The following is a 20,769-nucleotide window of genomic DNA, read 5'->3' as shown; positions in this document are numbered from 1 at the left end:
AATTTTGCTAAGCTATGAGCCACAACATTTCCGGTCCTCTTAATAAAGGAGAACTGTAAGTTTCGACAGTCTTTTGTTAGCATTAGGATGTCCTTCACCACATTGACAAACGCATTAGGAGGAGTGATGCCTTCCTTCATATGCTAAAATAGTTTTATATTGTCAGTTTCAAGAACAAAGTCTCTGAACCCCGCTTCTCTGGCTATAAAAAAAACTCTACCTCATTGCAATTGCTTCCGCTACATCCACCTTAAACACCCCCCCCAATACATGAGCAATAAGCCAACAACACATCACCAACCGCATTCCGCAAGACACCCCTAATACCAAGCTGCTTCTGCTAAAAAAATGTTGCATCGATCAATGTTGAGTTTATACAGCCCACTAGCAGGCCTTGTCCACACCGAACCAAGCAACTGCTAGGGCTGATTCACAGCAAGCCTCTCTTTCGCATTCTCAAATTGCCAACAATGCTAATAATCTTGTGTGCAATCTCATGCTTAGGCATTTTTTTCCCATTAAAAACCCACCTATTTCGCCTCATCCATACTCCCCAAGCCATACACCAGAAAATATCCCACCACTTAGGATTCTTGACTTTCTCGATCTCTGCGTTGCACCATGTTTTGAAGTTCCTGTCCTCATCCATCTTTAAGTCAGGCCTAAGCACAGAGTACCTCCAAATCGGGGTTACATTCGGACATAACAGTAGCATATGAATAATTGTTTCCTCTACCTCTCCACACGTGCGTGGAGCACCGAATCTCAGAACACACATCTCTCACCACCAGATTGGTTCTCACAGGCAGACTTTCCTTTGCGGCAAGGAACTTTATCTTAGGTGAAATGCTAGCATGCCTAATAGCCTTCCAATTGAACAAACACTAACCAGCAGAATCATAAGCTCGTTCCCTCTCCTCTTCTTCTATAAGTAGGTTGTTTGCACTTCTAACATTATAGTACCCATCTTTCGAGTGGTGCCATAACCACAAAAAAAAGGAATAGGAATACTGCATATGTCACCTCCCTATGTGTGAAAAGCTCATTTAACACACTCTGGTTCCATTTTTAATCGTCCCACAACTCATTCACAAAATTTGGCACATTATCCCCCACACCTCTAGTTGACAAAATGCAAAAATCAGGAAAAGCTTAGGTAACCACGGACCTTCCTAGATGTTTATGCTACTCCCCTACCAAGAATCTTTCTTGCTCCTTTCTCCACAATATGACGGGCACTCAAAATTAGATCTCCAAGTGAAGCTCGCATTAGGAACAAATTTTAGATTAAAAAAATAATTCGAAGAGGGGAAGTATTTACCTTTTAACACTTTAGTCAACAGAGAATTCTCATTTGTTAAAATTCTCCAACCCTGTTTAGCAAGCATTGTTTTGTTAAAAAGCTACATATTTCGAAAACCCAAACCACCTTTATTGTTTGCCCTATACATTTTGTTCCAAGTCACCCAACACAACTTCCTTTCCTCACCTTTTTAACCCCAAAAGAAATTTCTACACATTTTTTCGACCTCCTTAAGAAAACTCACCGAAATTGAGAAGCATTGCATTGCTTAAGTAGGAATAGCTTGAGCCACATACTTGATAAGAATCTCCCGACTTGCTTGAGATAGAAATTTCTCCTTCCAACCTTTGAGTTTCTTCCAAACGCGATCCTGAATATTTTGAAAAATAATTTTCTTAGAGCCTCCAATTTTGTAATCTATTTATGCAAAATTATTAAAAATATTAAAATCTATTGTAAGCATTGAAATGCATAAGACTTCGCATGACTATATTACTGTATTTCTTACCAACTTCGATTATTAATAGGATTTTTTGACTTTTACCACCAAAAAAAATCAAAAAAATGTTTTTTACCACCAAAACTTCTAAAACTTTTATTTTACCACCAAATAAAAAATTAAAAGTTGTTTTTTACCACCTGTCGTCAAAAACCTAACGGAATTTTTTAAATTCTTCGATTTTCGTGTCAAACACATGCTCTTTAGGGGTTTTGGGAGGCACTTTGTCCCTATGGATCCAATTTGAGGTCAGAATTGACAAAAAATGATCGGAAATGCCTCGTTTTGCGTGTTTAAAAAAACTTTGATTTGCGTGAACACGCAAAACGAGGCATTTTCGATCATTTTTTTGTCAATTTTGACCTCAAATTGGACCCATAGGGCCAAAGTGTCCCCCTAAACCCATGAAAAACATACTTTGCGCATGAAATTCGAAGGAAATTTTTTAAACCGTTAGATTTAACGGTTTTCTTGCCGTTTGGTGGTAAAAAACAATTTTTAGAAATTTTTTTGGTGGCAAAATAAAAGTTTTAGAAGTTTTGATGGTAAAAAACAATTTTTTAATTTTTTTTGGTGGTAAAAGTCAAAATTTCCTTATTAATATGGTCAAAAGAGAGAAAAAAAAAAAAATAATTTACGCGATTGCTTCGAGGCTAACCAACGTAACTCAGCGAAAGATAGAAAGGTCCGAATTAAATATTTTCTAACCAAAAAAACCCAAAAAAAAAAAAGTTGATCACCTTCTCCAATTCTTCATTCTTGAAATTCATATCTTCATTAATTTTAATTCTTTCTCCCATAAATCCTAATTTTTCCTCAATCACACTCATAAAATCCCCAATTTTTCAATTCCAATTGATTTTGTTGAAAAATGGCGACAAGAAATCGAACAACACTGTTCAGAAAGCATAGAGATGCAATTAAAGCAGTTAAAATGCCGGATTCATCGTTAATGGGCGGCATTGGTGGCGGCGGAAGTGGTGGTCCGGTGATCGAGATGACTTCACTGTTAAATTCGAATGCATCTTCTTCTTCTTACACTCCTCTTAATACTGAAGATCCTTCTACTTCCAGGTTTTTTGCTTTCTCTCTCCTACTGTAATTTACATTTTATCTGATTTCTGTAAATTGTCTGTTTTTTTTGGAGTAATTATGAATTGATGATTGCAAATTTAGCTTATTGTGGGGGGAGGGGTTGCTCGTGAGCTCGGATCGAATCCCGTTTACATCATTGTCCTTTGTGGCTCCCCGAGATGCAAAAGGAAAGTTAGTGCTAGTTTTATGTAGAATGAACTCAACTTCCGTTTACAAAAGTTGTAACTGAAAAATGTTAATAGAAATCGGGATGATGGAGTTTGTTCACTTGTTCTGGGTTCAAATTTAGCACTGATGTTTGGTGATAAGGGTTTACTTATGGATTGATCCTTTTTCATATGATCTGTTCATAAAAGTTGTAAGTGAAACATGTTAATAGAAATTGATAGTGTTTTCGTTGCGATGAGGAGATGTGAATTTTCTCACGCATTGCTGTTTGGCAAGGCAAAGAGAGTAAACAGAGAGAAATATAGTGATTGGATTTGCTGACTGGTTTGCTTTGGCTCGGAGAGTGAATTATTGTCTGTAGTTCAATATCTTGTTGCAATTGGAATTTAACTCTCGTCAAGATTGGAGGCTGATGGAGAATCAAAATGAAGGAATGAGACGGTTATGAGGAGTGAAGGGTGTAGTAAAAGGAAGGCAAAATGAGGGTGTATGAATAAATTATCAGGAATAAATTAAGAAGTATTGTTTTGCATTCTTTATTTGTTTAACAATTTTGTTTCCATTGCTTCTGTGGGGTCGATGCCCAATTTGTGTATTGAATACGTACACATTCAAATAACGTGGTCAAGAGCTGTGACAATATTGCTGTTTAGAGCTTCTATATTGGGTTTCAGACATCACTACAGAATATGTGTATATGTGTTTGGTGTGATGACTAATGACTAAGCTATAATTTTTCTGTTTCATCTTGCTTATAAAGGGGGTTTTGTGACATTTTCCACATAATTGACTGAATGTGAATGATGTACTTGTAAATTAGTTATTACTAAGGAAGCTCATTGTCCAAAAGGCGAGAAAGGAAAGATTGCCAAGGAACTCAAACTAAAGAGGGAGTTGTAATTGATAGTTGAGCCTGGATAGGAAGCCTTACCCCTTAAGGACTTCTTAAAGGATTTATCCTTAAAAGAGAGGAGTGTGAATCAATAGATGAAGTGATATGGCTAAGGAAGTAGATTACTCATTCCTACTTTGATTATACCTTGTATTATGGTAGGAGTCTAGGACTTGAATGAGTTTCGGGGGTGTAAAGTTAAGATACAAGAGGCCATTGGTGAGGGGACCACTACTTTCTTTGAGAGTTCTTATATTCGAGGGTTTAAGGAAGGCATATGATAGAGGGATTGGATTATTCTTGTATTTTAAGTGCTGAAAGTGCTGTAATATAGAGCCATTTAATGATGCTAAGATATACATTGCTGTTTTCATTACAGAGTGAGGTAACCCAAGTAATTCCCTGAGCTGTAATGGCTCCTTGTCTTTCTTGGAATCTTATGATTTGGTGGAAGTTGATGATTAATGGTGTTATCAGTTTAATGAGACTAATGTAGTTGACATGGGTATGAACCCAACATTAATAATTTCCATTTCCAATCTGAAAGTTAGGGAATATACACCTTTTAATGTCTCGTATACAATATTAGCAAAGGTTTGTTGTTATAGAATATAGATTGGGTAATTTCTTTTTTGGATACCTTCAAGGCTGCTACGTGCTTTGGTGGCCATCAGATTTTTAATGCACCTCTTGTGGATAGGAAGGTTGTTGTTGTCCCTAGAAGAAGGGATTATAAGGGTATCATGTTGAAGTTACACTTTGAAGGTAGCATACTAGCATATGGCAATCTCTCTCTCTCTCTCTCTCTCTCTCTCTCTCTCTCTTGTTTTGTTCATTTTGTTTGTTGATCCTTTGAGCCTCTCTTTTTTCTTAGGAGGATACCTTGGGTTTTTTTTGAAGGGTTTATGATAGGGGTTGGTGATTCCCTTTCCAAAATTCTGAATTCTTTGGGCCTTTGGTGCCGTTCAATGGGATTTCTCTTGGGTTTTCCTTAGATGCTGTTTTCCTTAGGCGTATAACTTTTTGAAATTCAATAGTTCTAGAGTGTCTTAGGTTTTAAGGATATTGGAAGTGCTGAAGTATGCATTATTCTTTCACAGATTCATGTGTGAAATATGATAAATCATAATGGTAACTTACCTGTTTTAACATATAAGGTGATGGTGTGATTTTGCGGTTTTTGTAGGCGGTAATGGTAATGAGTTTATTTTTATTTTAATTTCTTTATTTTTTTGTTGAAATACTCATTCTTGGATATAGAGTTGCATTATTATATACATATGAGACTTTTCTTGCAACAAATACTTTTGAGTTCATGCCTCATGGCCATTTGCTCCCATTTACATTGGAGCTTTTAGTATGCTATAGTGTAATTAAGCTGTAATTGGTGAATAAATATACCTCCTATGTGATTAAAATGGTGATATGGGCAGATAATGGTAACTTTTGCATAGAGCGAAGAAGCTATTGTAAATTTATCGGCTTACATTGTTTGATGTTTTTTTTTTTTATTTATTTATTTTTTTTTTTTAATTTTATTTTACTGTTCCTGCAAACTGGAAAGCTTGTATGTGTTGGCTGATATATTGTGTATAGGCTAATTGGAACCACACACTTTATAAAACAAAGTTATTTTGCAGTTCAACGTTTAGGGGTAAAACAGTGAGGGATGGAGGGGTTGGAGCATTGTCCAAATGCATCTTTTTATCTTGAAATAGTATGATACCTCCACATTCATTGTCTTAGATGTAAAATAAAAAATCAACCTTCAATGCTGAGTTTGTTCTATTCTTTACCTTGACTGGTTTTAACTTCCAACACTGTTTTTTTCCTTTTACCGGGGTGGTGGATGTTTAGATATTGACCTTGTACAGATTATGTTTAGGAGATGCTAAGGTTATCCAATGTATAAAAAAGCTCAAGGCGTGCTGAAGTGATAAGGGTTATGCAGCGCCTTAGGCGCGCCTCTTTGAAGTGAGGCGCACTATATAAACAATTAAAAAATTTGGCAGAAAATTGCTTTAGGTGCGCCTCATGTGCGCCTCGGGCGCCTCTAGTGCGCCTTATTAAAAACGCCTCGCCCAGGCCAAAAAAAGCGCTTACCCCCTATTGTCTTGCACCTCATTGCCTAGGCGTGCCTTAGGCGCGCTTTTTCAAACACTGAGGTTATCACCATTCCCAAGTGGAGATTGTCATGTCAAGGTTTGGATGTTGATGTCAAAAATAATTTTGTTTACAGAGTAGACATTAACATTAACTTTATCTTAATGCCTCTTGGAAAAACGCAATGACTGTATGCTATTTCACGTTATAGAAGGACCATTGAAAGTTTAATGAGCCATTTCGATGTTGTCTTTTTAGAACTGAAGCCAAAGAGTAGTAACATTTTATTCTGCCTTGTTTTTTTTTACCCTAGTAAGTTTTGCTCAAAAATATTCATGCTTTTATTCAACCCATTACTTGTGGAGACTTTCAATCAAACTTGTCATTACTAATTGCTTACCTTTTACCTTTTGTTTTCTTCCTCTATTATCTTTATTGGGTGAGATATGAAATAGATTGTACGGGAAGGAAAATAATTATAATCAATTAGATTAACTCCAATATTGATCAATGATATGTCCAATAAGTCATACTAAATGAACTTATTCCCTGATTTTCTGAAGCAGTAAACGTATTTGAAAGTAGGTTGACCAAACATAAGATTATGGAGAACAACCATGCTGAATGACATCATCATCAGATTGTACAGAATAAGTTTTAAATTACGCCATTCAGAATTGACTTATACTCCTAGTTGTGGTGACCTGAGTGGAATTTTTTTTTTTTTTTTTATTGTGAAATTTATTTCTTTGGTACAGCAGGGATGCATTAACAGTGGGTCTACCACCAGCATGGGTAGACATTGCAGAAGAGATAACTGCAAATATTCAACGTGCTCGACTCAAAATGGCAGAGCTAGTGAAGGCTCATTCCAAGGCTTTAATGCCATCCTTTGAAGATGGTAGGGAAGATCAGCGTCTGATTGAAGGCCTTACCTTAGATATTACTGATATACTGAGGAGATCAGAGAAAAGATTGAAGGAACTTTCAGCACGCGGCCCTTCTGAGGATTCTGGTGTTAGAAAAAATGTACAGGTGGGCATTTATACCTGCACTTCTGTTTTGTAATTTTTGGTTTAAATTTTCTACTTATGGTGGTTACATGTATCATGTGGTTTAAGCGTTAACTTGATTTATTTGTTAACATATTCATTATATTTATTATTGTTCTCAGTCCTCACTTCCTAACTGAACAATTTTGCATGCATGAGCGCTTGTATTTAGGTCTGAGGTTTATTACAGTTTAGTACCTCTATCCTATGTCTTGAAAAAAAGAGGTCAGGGAAGAACATTCAAGGGAAGGGTGGGGCCCTTTCTCTCTAACTCTCTTTTCAATATAATACTTTTGTTTATACATTAGGAGAAACATAGCTACATGAGATCTTGTTAGATTTTTCTCAATATTTATTTCTATAATATCAACTTTTAATTTTTCCTTATAGACAATTGAAGTTATAAATGATAAAAAGTAGGTGCTGGCAAATGTGTCAGGTCAATATGTTACACAGCAGAGTTAGTATAGGTGCACTTGACCCTTCAAGCATGAAATGGAAGTTGACGTCATTGTAAAAAAATATTGTTATGTACAGGAGTGGTCACAGATTCATTTTGGGGGGGTTTGGTTAGCTTCTTTATTGATTAAAGCGACTGTGGGGCTTCCCCAATTTTGTACTTAGGGGAGACACAAAAAAATTGGGTTAATCTTAAGACTTACGTAGTGCTCTTCAGTTACTTTTTGAGGACATCTTGTGCTCTTTATGTACTTGGGTTTGTGCAATATTTGTAAAGAATAAAACTTTTACAAAAAATTCTAAAGCTTGGCAAAGATGTTTGAAGATACTCCCTTCATCCGAATCATCCCAGTAGAAAGTTGACCTAATCATGTCTACCCCAATTATAAGTTGACATACTACTAGTAAGTTTTTTCTCATAATTCTTCTCTTAAGTTAAACCTACACTGGCCACACCCATCCACTCTCGTTGCGACTCTTTGTACTTTTTCTTTCTCCTTGTTCCCGTACCATTCTCTTATCAGTCTTGTGTTATTGCAGAAAGTTGGAGGGGTGATTATAGGTCATATCATATTCAAACATTTATTCCTGTTATCTAGTACCCTAATGTATTACCTCTCTCTTTTTAGCCTTCCTCTTGGTGATTAGAGTAGTGAAAAATTATGGAGAACCTCCTTTGGTTTGGGGTAGGAGAGGACAGGATAGATCATCTTGTGGGGGTGGGATGAGGATTGTAAGCCTTGGGAGAGGAGTGGTCAAGGTCTCGAAAATTTGGTGGCTTAAAATGTTTCCATATTGGGTGAGTGGTTATTCCGCTCCTCTTATGCACACAATTTGCTTTCATATTAATTCTTAGATACAGCCATACAGGTATGTACTTTAGGGTAATGGATAGATGTTCTTGCAATTAAACATGCAACCATGCCTTCTGCTCCATTCTTGAATTTTTTTTTTTTTTTTTTTTTTTTTTCTGTGGCATCTCTTTTTTACATTGCCATGGTCATATAAGAAGTTGAGGTTTAGGATTCAGTTTTGGAAAAAAGGCTTATGTCTAGATATATGTTTTTTCATTTCCATCCCTCATCTTTATCACATTTCCCCTTTGCATTACATTCTAACTACTGTTTTTGTTTGGTTGTGACTTGTGAGGGTCCAAGCCTTTTATGAAATTTATACTTTTAGAAGATTTAGGTTTGAGGTTCTCTTTCTATCGCTAAAGCGGAGAGCTTGCTTCTGTTTCTCTTTTTTAGTAGCTTCTTTCACAAATAGCCATGTCATTTCGTTTCAGCTTTTTTTTTTTTATTTTTTTTTTTTGGGGGGGGGGGGGGGGGGGGGGAAGCCAAGGTCCTGAAGAAAATTAACGCATGGTATGGGCTGATACATAACAGAGGCCCAATCAGTGGCTATCCTACATATTATGCCTTGGGTTATGGTCAATGTCACCACCATGAGTCCATGACCTAGTACTCTTTGGCTAAGGTGACACTCAAACATTTTTGCCTGGCTTAAACCAAAGGTTTTGGGCTAGAATGGGCTGCGGGCTCCCTGTGTCAGTGTCAGAGTCTCAGACCATGGCCCATTACATTACTCAGGAAAAAAACATCTTAGTAGTGAGGAGTTTTGGGTGTCACATTTTGTTGTGCATTATGGCATGGCCTCTTTTTGTGTAATAGGTTGTTTTGTCATTATGGAGATCAGCTGGGTGTGCTCATAGCCTCATGGAAGATTTGTAGGTGCATTGGATTACTTATAGTGAAGAAAACATTGGGGTGGGCTTGATTGCATGGATGTGCTTTGGGTGTTGGTGATGAATGACCGAATTATCTTGAGCAGAAATTTTAGTTGGGACTTAGGAGCTTTTGGGATAGAGTGTTATTTTTCTGTGAGTGTTTTCTTGTTAGTTTAGGTGAAGTTGAGTGAGATTAGCTATTTTTAGTATTCAGTACTCCCTACATCTCCAATCAAAAGTTCCATTTCATCCAAAAATCTTGATCCTAAATAAAAGTCCCATTGAATCTTTGTTTGGTTTGTATTCACTTTTAATTGACCAAACCCTAGTAATAGTAGTAACTAACTCTTCTATTCACTTTTGATCTACCAAACCCCACAATATTGTTTTTTTTTTTTTTTTTTTTTTTTTTTTTTTTTTTTTTTAAATTTTTTTTTTTACCTACACTTTTAATCAACCAACCCCCACTACCTTACATTTTTATTCAGCTTCCTGAAAAGTGTGTGCAAAAGACAAATGGGGACTTTTATATAGGGATGGAGGGAGTAGTTTTCCTTATGAAGATTCCTGATCTTCTTAAAGTTTTATGGTTCTGTTCAATTTTTAAATAAGATTTCTCAAGATATCAGAACAAATGATTTACTTCTGAATATTTCTGTGACAGCGTTCCCTTGCTACAGATCTTCAGAATCTTTCTGTTGAACTTCGTAAGAAGCAGTCAACATATTTGAAGCGACTTAGGCAACAGAAGGAGGTAATGCGTATACCTCAATATTTTTCATTTTGTATTTGGCTAATTGACTTTGCATCTTTTTTATAGAACCGTTGCTTCTTTTTTCTTTGGTACAGGGAACTGATGGTGTTGACTTGGAAATGAACTTAAATGGGAACATGCTGAAAGACGATGAGGATGAATTCAGTGACATGGTATCATTTTTTGCTGAATTGCTTGAAATTATAGCATTTATTGATCTTGTATGACTATTTGTTTATTTGTCAACTAAAACTTGGTTGATTATTTTCGACCAAACCTTAAAGTATCTGGTTTTAGCTGGTTACAAGTGAACATATGGAGATAAAAATTAAGAAATTCATTCGTTTAGCTATTCAAGCTTTGCAGATTGATCTGTGATGATTAAAGGATACATTCTTGAATGCTTAAAGAAAATGCATACAGTATACTGTAATAATAATTATAATATGATATGATTTCACTTTCTGATACTCCTGTACATTATTTCATGTTGTTTAATGTTTACAGTTGCTCATGATACAAGCAGTTGATGCAGAATTTGTGTAATAATGTGGTATTGATCCAAGTTATAAGAGATGCAACCCAAATGTTTTATAGCATGAATGTGTTTTCTACATTCCACTCTTGGTAGTTGTTAGTTATGAGAAGCAATGGAGTATGCCTGCGACCTGGATCTTTGATATTGATTCCAACAGATTTCTAGTCGTTCAACATAATTGAACCCCTAGTAAAATTGAGTTTTTAAAATTGAGATGTTCATTGTAGGTGTAACTCTTAGCAGTTGAAACATATTGTTTATTTGTGTCTTGGTTTACATGAACTCTTCTTGTATAGGGTCTTGACAATCATCAAATTTCCGAGTTCAAAAAAAGTGATCATTTGACAGCAGAAAGGGAAAGAGAGATCACTCAGGTAACATTTATCCCCACTTCTTATCTCTTATCTAAAGCTACACAATTGCCTGTTACTGACTTCTGCCGCATTTGTTTGTTGATGAATTCGGTTAACTTTATAGGTTGTGGAATCTGTAAATGAACTTGCTCAGATCATGAAAGACCTATCAGTTCTTGTGATTGACCAGGTTATTCTCACATCATGTATATGTATTTATTCACTTTATTTCCATTAATAATTTGGTGATTGAAGTTGCCATTTCTTTCAGGGTACTATTGTTGATCGGATAGATTACAACATTCAGAATGTTGCAACATCAGTCGAGGAGGGCTTCAAACAGCTTCAGAAAGTATACTCTCCCCTCTTGCCTTCCCACCCCCTTCTTGCACAGCTCTTGTTTGTCAAAACTTGGAAAAAAAAAATTATGTTCTTACTTCTTAATTTATTATATGTTAATGCCTCAACTTATGCTTTTGCAATATTAATTTATTGCAGTAGAAAATGTCTAGATATTTTTGAGGAACCTTGTCTTTAGATTGCTGATGTCTAGTTAGGGGTTCTTTACTTCAGTGGATTTCGTCTTTTTTTGAAGAAAACCTTAAGCTGTATACGAGATTTGCCCCTTATTCGAGCTGTGGGATTTGGGATAATCCCCAAAAGAAGATGATCAAAGACTCACCAGCAGTTGAGTGGAAGAGGTTCTTTAAAGAAATTATATTTCTTGAACAAAGTGATTAGTTACCTGCTAGATAAGCACGCCTTAGTCGCAGATTTGATCTGGCTAACAAAAAGCTCTACTAATGGAGCATATTAGTGGAGTGTTGGCTCAAGGAGTATTGGATGATACCATAGATAAACATATTGTAGGAAGGAGTCATCACAGGAATACCAAGAGTTTAGTGTTCTTAGTATTTTTAGAATATATGACAGGAGAGAATGATGATTACATAATACTCTCTGGAGAGTCACTAAAAATTTACTAGGATCTTTGCATACTGCATATTACTCTGTGCATGCAAGATACAAGTAAAAGGGCAAGCAAGAAAAAAACTATTTTGAGAACTAAGATTTGGCAGCTTCTTTAAAAGAGCTTTGTGAGAACCCTTGTATCCCCAACTGCAATATTTATTTTTTATTTTTATTTATTTGTGCAACCATTCCTATCTTTCCTCACTAAACTGTGCTTGAGTAGGCAATTGTGACTTAGCATTGCTCATCAAACAAGGGAATGTGACTACATTTATATAGTACGGAGTAATATACCTAAAAAAGATGTTCTTGCAGCTCAAAATAAGTGCACTTTCACTGTTTTACACCATTCTCATATTAAGCAACTTCTCTTTGGACATAGAGCTTGAATAAGTACTTAATGTATAATAACCTTATTTTTTGGCATTTCCTTTTCCTGCATTTTATGAGACTGTAGTTTTCCTGTTTTGCACTAAATTTGTTCTTCTGTTTATAGATATGTTTATAAGTTAATCTCTGATGCAACATTTGTTTCTTCATGGAGTAAATTCTGCTATAGTATTGTTGGTCAGTCTGTAATTTCTACACTGCATTTTCATATTTCAGGCAGACAGGTCACAGAAGGGGGGTATGGCACGGTGCGCAACAATTCTCATTATTATGTGTTTTGTTATGTTGGTGCTTCTCGTTCTAAAAGAGATAATATTCTAGCCAATTAGAAACTTTTCTTATGTGTCTCCGCTAGCACTGGCATGGAACATCTTAGCTAAATGTCACTGAGGTTTAGTGAGATCAAGAAATCTGTTCATTGTAATTACCTTGGGGACCACAGATACAAGCACTGCATAGATTATTTTCTGGGTTCTGATGCAGGAATGGTGACACGAAAACCTCATTTTCTGATGATTTTGGATAATCACTATAGAAACAATTTTTGTAACAATGTTCAGGGGGGTATGAACTCCCCATTGTATATGATCCTTGATCCGGTAGTGTTCTTGATTATTATTGTAATGTTATGAGGAACATCTTCGTCAGTGGCGAGGTGTTGCTTTTTTATCAGTTAGCATGAATGTGCAAGCTAGTTTAGTAAATCTATAGATTTTCAGGAAATATATTCCGTATACTTGTAAATCTTTTTTGCGAAAACATATTACTTCATACTTTGGTGTCTGGTTTGTATGAAGATATGAGGAAGAGAGTTTAAGTTCTCGTCAAAAAAAAAAAAAAAAAAAAAAAAGGAAAAAAAAAGTTGAGATTCGAAGGTATGTAGGGCAAAACTAATGGTAGCGGGTAGCTTTTAGAGGTTGAGTAGCAAATTGTTATAAGAATAGCGAGTAGCTGTCATTAGTGGTGGGTAGAGGCTAACTGTAAAATAAGGTTTATATATTACGGAGTATAAGTGTTTGGCAAAAGTAACTAATGGCGTATAGCTAAATTAGTTTTTCATGCCATATAGGAATTAGGAATTCAAGCAAATCTTTGTTGTAGTTAGTAGTTTCAGTTTGCTATTTAAATGAGTCCCACTTGATCAATTAGTTTTTAAAATTCTACTTTATTAATAAATTAATCTCCTATATTTTGGAAAACTTTTCAGGAAAATTTGCTTTCTAAAAAATTACTTTCTAGCTACAAACAATGACATGGTTAGCGATTTTTGAAAATTTCAAGTAAATCCTTAGAGCATCTCTAATGGTAAGTTAATTGTTAAATTAGCTTGCAATGCCACATGATTTCAAGCTAACCATCTTTGTACCTATTTTGTGCCCCATGTCACATAAGCTTTACTTTCTCAATTAATTTTATAATAAATATAATTATTTTAATATATTAATCTCTAATTTTTTTGAAAGTTTTTCCTCAAGCAAATTTAAGGGTGTTCGTGGTGCGGTTTGGGAAAATTACATTTTGTATCTTTTTCAAACCGCACCATACCACACTTCTAACCAAACCGCATTGTAAAATGCGATTTGTGGTGCGGTTTAACCGTATTTTTTAAAAATTATAATTATTTTTGTAAAACAAAACTTTTATTTTATTTTGAGATTATTAATTTATAATTTAAATATTAAATTCTTTTTTTAACCCTTAATTTATAACTATTTTTAAAATAACAACCGCTGACATCACAACTAACACCATCTCTACAGTAAATTGAATACAACTCTTCAATTCGATATTCAACTATCTATTTTCAATTATCTATTTTGTTTTTGCATTAGCTCTAAGTTTGTTATAAAACAAATGGATATTTTGATCTTGGGATTTTGCATCGCACTAGCTTGATTATAATACTAGACTATGTTAAATTATAACTTATTATATTTAATGATAATATCTAAATATAATTTATTTTTAGTGGTAAGTACTTTCTTCTCGATTATATACAATAAATTATTTTTGTATTAGATTTTATTCTAAAATTGAATTTTTTTTCAAAAAAAAAAAAAAATATATCAAGAGATAACACGTGTCATTGCTGATATGTTTTTTAATATATAGCTATTGATTGATACTTGTTTTTGCTGGTAAAAATTTCTTCCCTATGTGTAAGTTTTGATTATTGATTATTTGTGGGCTTATATGAGGCTGTGTTTTAATCCAAGAATGCTTTAGGTTTTAGTCTCTTAATCTCTATACATTGGATTATAAAATTCCCTTTTAATGGCTTAAACCTTTTACTACGTATAATATTCTCCTATTTTATGTCTTTTTAAAAATATTTACTTTATAATAAGCTAGCTACCACATTTAGGAGAGTTGGAAGATCCTTGCTCCTCTTCTAAATAAAAGAATTAAATGTCAATTAAAGCAGCTTGTAGATGTGTTGATGTAACACAATAATGAACAAACTTGCTATTTTGTTGATTGTGATTTATGTTGTTTTTCCTTTAATTAAATGGTAATGGTAGTAAAACTTTTGTTTTGTCTTAGTTTCAATTCAATATTTTACCAACTTTGCTCAACTCTAACTTTTATGCCTATTGACATATTGTTTTGCTCAACTCTAACTTTTATGCTTTTTGACAGAAAATTTGCCAATTAATACCGCGTATTAATGTCATTTTGAAAATTACTACCACGAATTAAAAAATTTGTGAATTACTACCGTAAAAATTTTAAAATTTTTGATCTTACTACCAGACTCCACTTTAAACCATTTATGACGTCATATTTAACCTTTAATCCTTGATTAACCATTTACAAGACCTTAAAAAAAAGAAAATAAATTCCCACCTAACCCATGGTTACCCCAGCTTAACCCAACCCACATTTCCCTCCCACTTCATAAATTTGACCCTTTGACCTTGAAACTCCATTAAAGAACAACCTACAAAAATGATTGACCTTGTGCTCTGATCCGAAACGAATCTTTGACGAAGCTAAACTGACCAGGTTTTCGAGCAATGAAGGAAAAGGGAGGGACCATTGATTAAAAATACCAAACCAAATCACATATTATGCTAATTAGAGGCATTGTCATGTGACATTTAATTAAAATTATCAAACAAAATCACAATTTATGCTTAATTGATAGCTCATCAATTCAAAGAAAAATACAAAAGCCCTATGTTAATCAACCAAAATCGTAATCCACAAACCCTAAATGCAAAATCCCTAATATTCGAAAACCCTAGAATTCGAAAACATTAAAAAATTACTTTAAGAGAATCAAATTAATTATACGTTTATTTGGAGCCATTGGAGGAGATGGGAAGAATTAGTGTGGATTAGGAGTAAGAAGCTTGGAGGGTTTTTTGCGATGGAGAAGGAGGAAGATCGATGAGAGAGAAAAGAAAGAAAATGGGAGTTTGGTTAAGTTAATTAGATAAGGTAACCATGTATTAGGGGTGATTTTTTATTTTTTTTGGTCGTTTAAATGGTTAACAAAGGGTTAAACGTGGATTAAGGAAAAAATGATGTCATAAATGGTTTAAAGTGGTGTCTGGTAGTAAAATCAAAATTTTTAAATATTTTACGGTAGTAATTTACAAGTTTTTTACTTTGTAGTAGTAATTTTCAAAATGACATTAATACGCGGTAGTAATTGGCAAATTTTCCGCTTTTTGACAAATTGTTTAAAACTCTATATTCCCACTCTATAAGGCCTAATCTATTTTTAAGACCAGAGATTTTGATAATAATAATGTATGATAAATGTATGTTTTAATTGATTATACATTTAAAGCTAATTATATGATTATTTTGTATTTGATCAGAAACATGTCAATCATACCTATGGGACAATTTGACATCCCTATTCTTCAACCTCTACTCAAACAAATGGTAAACGTTCCACTTTATATATTATTTTTTTTCCTTTTTTTTTTTCCTTATTGGTGTTGTTACTGTTATTATTTTTATGTTGTATTTTATTGCTATGAACTTTCAAATATATCAGCTTTATAAGAGTATTTGTTGTTGAATTTTATTGTTATGTATTTTCAATACATTAACTTAATATAATTTTACTAATACACAAACGTATTAGAGACTACATAAAATGAAAGAAAATGGAATTTAGGAAAACGAAAGGATTATTTGTTATTTTGTTATTTATTAATTTATTATTGTTATTGACACGAATATAGGTTTCAGTTAATGACAGTGCACAATTAAAGATATTAATAGTCAAAGTAACACACTGCGTAATATGCAAGAAAGTAGAATTTAGGAAAACAGACGAATTATTTATTTGGTCTTTATCATGATAATTCGGAGAGGGAAAAAAAATGGGATTCTGTTGTGGAAGAACACGACTCATTACATAAATGGTAGAGTAACTTTATCCTTTTCACAAATAAAAAATAAATGTTATGTGAGATATTTATTTGAAGGTAATATTCTTATAATCGTGGTGATTGAAATTAGGGTCAGGTATCTCAACATACGAATCAACCTTATTTAGGTTTAGATTCACGCAATATTCCGATTCTTGCACTTATTGAGGTTATGAAAAGGTATCATCAAAACACTAATAAGTAATATTTGGGAGTAGATTGCAAGGATAGGTTGGCCAAAATAATATTGAGGAAAACTAGAGACAGAAAAACCCATGCAGTTGTTTTAGTTATTGAATATATTATTGCAGCGAATGATCCATATAATTTGGCACCCAATTCATATTGGATTTATCAAATTTCAAGGGCGCAAAGAGATTGATAGCTTATTATCTAACGTATTAAATATTTTACATCCGAGTGTGGTTATTGAATCATATTTTGGCATATTGTATCTACCTAATGTTTTAGCTCTGGAAAAGATATCACGAATTCATGAGCAATTTACACTCAACAATCTCAAATGCACATGCGAAAAAAGAAGTGAGTAAAACACTTTTTATTGTATGATGAAATAGGTGAAGGATGTGAAATCTGTTGTGGGAATAAAAAACTAAAGACAAAATAGATTTTAGGTTGTATTGTTGACAAACTTTATGTAATTGTGTGTTTTGGCAGCATAGTCATCACAATATTGTTAAACAAGGTTGTTACTGTGTTGATAGCTATCTCATTCAAATTGTAGCATACATTTGAATTTGTGTATTGTATTAAGGAGTAAACACCATTGTTTACTTAAAGTTTATTTAGCTTTGCTAAGTAGTAGGACCAATTAAACACATTGGTATAAAAAGTTAGTTATCACCTTCATGACACATTGGTATAAAAGTTAGCACCGGCGACAAATGATATAAAAGTTAACAAATTACGAGAAATTTGTATAAAAATTAACAAACATAACATTTGACCCTTCTTTTGTTACAGAAGCAATTTTTTTTAAAAAAAAAATTTTATTTTATTTTATTTGTTGTTGTTAGTTCTCATTTAATGACAAATAATTCTCTCCTCCATACTCATGCATCCAAAATTATCAACAAATAATAATAACAAAAAAAATAAAAAAATAAAAAAATAAAAAAATAAATTGTGAGTTCAAACACAAATCTCAAAAAATGAATGGAAAGAGAAATTTTTATGATAAAAGTTTCAAAAGTCAAAATTGGCGTGTAATAAGCTCTAATTTTAAAATTAGAGCAAATTTATTTATATAAAATTGATTATTGCAAAATCAAATAAATAAATAAAAATGATGTAATCTTGAAAATATGTAATCAAAGCTTGAAATTGTAATTTTTTTTTTATTAATTCTTATGCATAATCTTGAATATTTCTCTATATTTTAAAATTGCAAAAAAAAAAAAAATAAAAAAAAAATAAAAAAAAAAATAAAAAGTAAAGAAAAACAATAGATTTATGTTATAAGAATAAGAATTATCATGTGTACAATGTACACTGATTATTCTAACAATATGTCGCTTCTGGCTAACTTTCATACCAATCTGTCACGACTTACTAACGTTAATACCAATCTAGCGAATCATTCGGAAATTTTCTGCATGGCTACAACAGATCGATAGACCCCCTCGCCGATGAAGGCTGTAAATCACAACGATATGAAATAAGGTATAAAGAATGTACGATTTGCAACAACGATCGTAGCTTTGCTTACGGAATATTTTTATTTGATTCTATTATTATGTATTCATTAGATCTAAATCTCTTTATATATGTCGTATGACTTTATTTATGAATCAATTTTATTTCAAATATATATATATATATATATATATATATATATATATATATATATATATATACCAATCTGTCATCGGCAATATCCAATGAAATCCTCTGTTGAGTTTGCTGATTGTCAAGTTAGATAGATTTTATAAAGGGTTGGTTTGATCCTACCCATTTACAAATACCCTCTTTTACTTAATAAAGTAATTAGAGATGTCATAGGAAATGTTGTTTGGAAAATTTCAGGATATATGGAAAACTCGAAAAAAATAAAGGAAAATCTACAGTTTAACGGTTTTTTTATATATATTTAGTACAAAAAAGCTAATAAATTTAAAGTTTTGTGAGCTTATTAAGAATAATCTAACCATTATTTAAGGTTTCACACATATTTTTAATAAAAAAAATCAGTCCGGTCCAAAACCGATTTTTATAGGATTTTGGACCGGACCGGAAAAATAAATTTCTAAACTCGAAGACCAGACCGATTAATTCGGTCTGGTCCGATCCGGAGTCGGTCCAAGGTGGTCCGTTCCATTTTTTCGGTCCGGACCGATTTATGAATACCACTAGCTATATGCACATAATTCTCTTCAAGGAACCGTGCATTTACATTTATTTTTTATGGTACTCCACTTCTGATAGGGGGCTGCCCAGTTAATCTTCATGATTAACAATTTTGTCAATCTTTCCTGCCATGTCAGAATCTTGGAATAGAGAAAGTTCAGTCAGCAGGCGAGTCACGATACACGTTGGCATATTGTTTGTAAACGGCGCTGTTGTTACTTAATGGGGTTGTTACTAGCTTGACAGTGGAAGATGAAAGTTATGCTGCATTTAATGTTGGTAGTTGGTGGTTTATGGTTTATAGACCATTCATTTGCAAGTGACGTAATATTAGTCCATTTCGTGGAATTTGACCCTTAAATTGAATCTAAAACACAAAAATATAGAAATATTGCTATCATTTCTATTTATTTGAATTTGATTAATAAATACTTCGTATAAAATATTAAACATGAATATTGTGTGTTCGTTAAATTCGAATATCTTACGTAAATGTTTTATGCTTTTTTATTACTGTAAAAATTAAATTTACTATTTAAAATATATACTTGTACTTTTTTTGTTTTCAATTGTTGTAACATACACATTTTTACCGTATATAAGAAAAATGCACCTCATATGATTTAAAATATGGTTAACTGATTGATAATAGTATGTGGGTCATGAGTTTTAAATAAGAAAAATTTATGACTTAACAAAAAAAAAGTTCAAATATGGTGTGTTGCAACTTGCAAGTATTATGAATTTAACTTAAGAAAGTGTTACAAGTTTCTAAAACCAGAGGCCGTATTAAATTCATTAAAATTTAGGACATTTTGTGAAAAACTACCTTAAAAAGAAATTTTTTTGCGAGAAACTACCTAATAAAAAAATGTTGTAAGAAACTACCTTATAAAAGAATAAATGTTGTAAAAGATTACCCTTGGTCGAAAAATCATCATTGACTTTTATTTTCCGGCGTTGATCATGTCACGTGCCAATTAAGAAAAAAGGAGGAAAAAAGTGAATTAAAAGTCACGTGATTGGCACGTGATGTGGTCAACGCCGGAATTTGAAAGTCAACGGTGACTTTCCGATCAATGGTAGTCTCTTACAACATTACCCTTTTATAAGGTAGTTTCTTACAACATTTTTTTTATTAGGTAGTTTGTCGCAAAAAAAGTATTTTATAAGGTAGTTTTTTACAAAATGTCCTAAAATTTACTCATGGTTAAAGTCTACTGTATAAATTAGATTATAGTATTCATATCAAATTTTGTGATTTGAACTGAATGTGGATGAACCGACCAAAGACTTATAATTTTTTTGGGTGTTTCATCCAATTCACCCTTTGGACTAATCCGGATTCGATGATCAGTTTTGGGTGATTAGGTTTCATTCCCCTCCAAATCGTTGTTGCGGGGGGATCGAACACGGGTCCTCCACTCCTCCTTACCAAGTGTAGTCTCAATCACCATTGCACCAACAATCAATTGGTTGTTGTTGCACTTAATGCATAAGATAACGACCACTTTAATAAACGTGACACATAATATGAAACAAATGTAATATAAAATTTTTTTTTTAAAAAAAGAAAAAAATACCTAGCTTTCATAAGATTTTGGAAAGACTGACAGTAGCCATATTACATTTCTTTATCTATCTTTAAATTTTATTAGTTGGATTTAGTGAAGACCATGAGAGGATATTGATATAATATTAAAT

At 33.1% G+C, this 20,769-nt stretch overlaps 1 protein-coding gene across 2 annotated transcripts; it reads left to right on the top strand.

Moving 5' to 3' along the window:
• Nucleotides 1–2,577: 2,577 nt before the first annotated feature.
• On the top strand, nucleotides 2,578–12,979 carry LOC145572083 (tlg2p-like protein a). 2 transcript variants are annotated; one of them, XM_081631104.1, is made up of 8 exons: nucleotides 2,578–2,876; nucleotides 6,822–7,095; nucleotides 9,965–10,054; nucleotides 10,150–10,227; nucleotides 10,889–10,966; nucleotides 11,070–11,135; nucleotides 11,217–11,297; nucleotides 12,524–12,979. In XM_081631104.1, exons 1-8 carry the CDS (start codon nucleotides 2,674–2,676, stop codon nucleotides 12,626–12,628), a joined length of 975 nt encoding a protein of 324 aa, XP_081487230.1. In that variant the 5' UTR covers nucleotides 2,578–2,673; the 3' UTR covers nucleotides 12,629–12,979. The 2 variants fall into 2 exon arrangements, with proteins under 2 accessions (XP_081487230.1, XP_081487228.1); XM_081631102.1 differs by having other exon boundaries at nucleotides 6,819–7,095.
• Nucleotides 12,980–20,769: the final 7,790 nt, after the last annotated feature.

Source organism: Chenopodium album, chromosome 12, assembly GCF_948465745.1.
Source record: "Chenopodium album chromosome 12, dcCheAlbu1.1, whole genome shotgun sequence".
Classification (NCBI taxonomy): Eukaryota; Viridiplantae; Streptophyta; class Magnoliopsida; order Caryophyllales; family Amaranthaceae; genus Chenopodium; species Chenopodium album.
This window is presented reverse-complemented; position numbering and strand designations above follow the sequence as displayed.

What these genes read in the sequence shown, in the direction of transcription:
- LOC145572083 (XM_081631102.1), top strand. Translation starts at nt 2,674, where the DNA reads ATGGCGACAAGAAATCGAACAACACTGTTCAGAAAGCATAGAGATGCA. An exon ending in GGGAAAGAGAGATCACTCAG is followed by an intron (nt 10,967 to 11,069) that starts GTAACATTTATC and finishes TTAACTTTATAG; the next exon opens with GTTGTGGAATCTGTAAATGA. An exon ending in CAGTTCTTGTGATTGACCAG is followed by an intron (nt 11,136 to 11,216) that starts GTTATTCTCACA and finishes CATTTCTTTCAG; the next exon opens with GGTACTATTGTTGATCGGAT.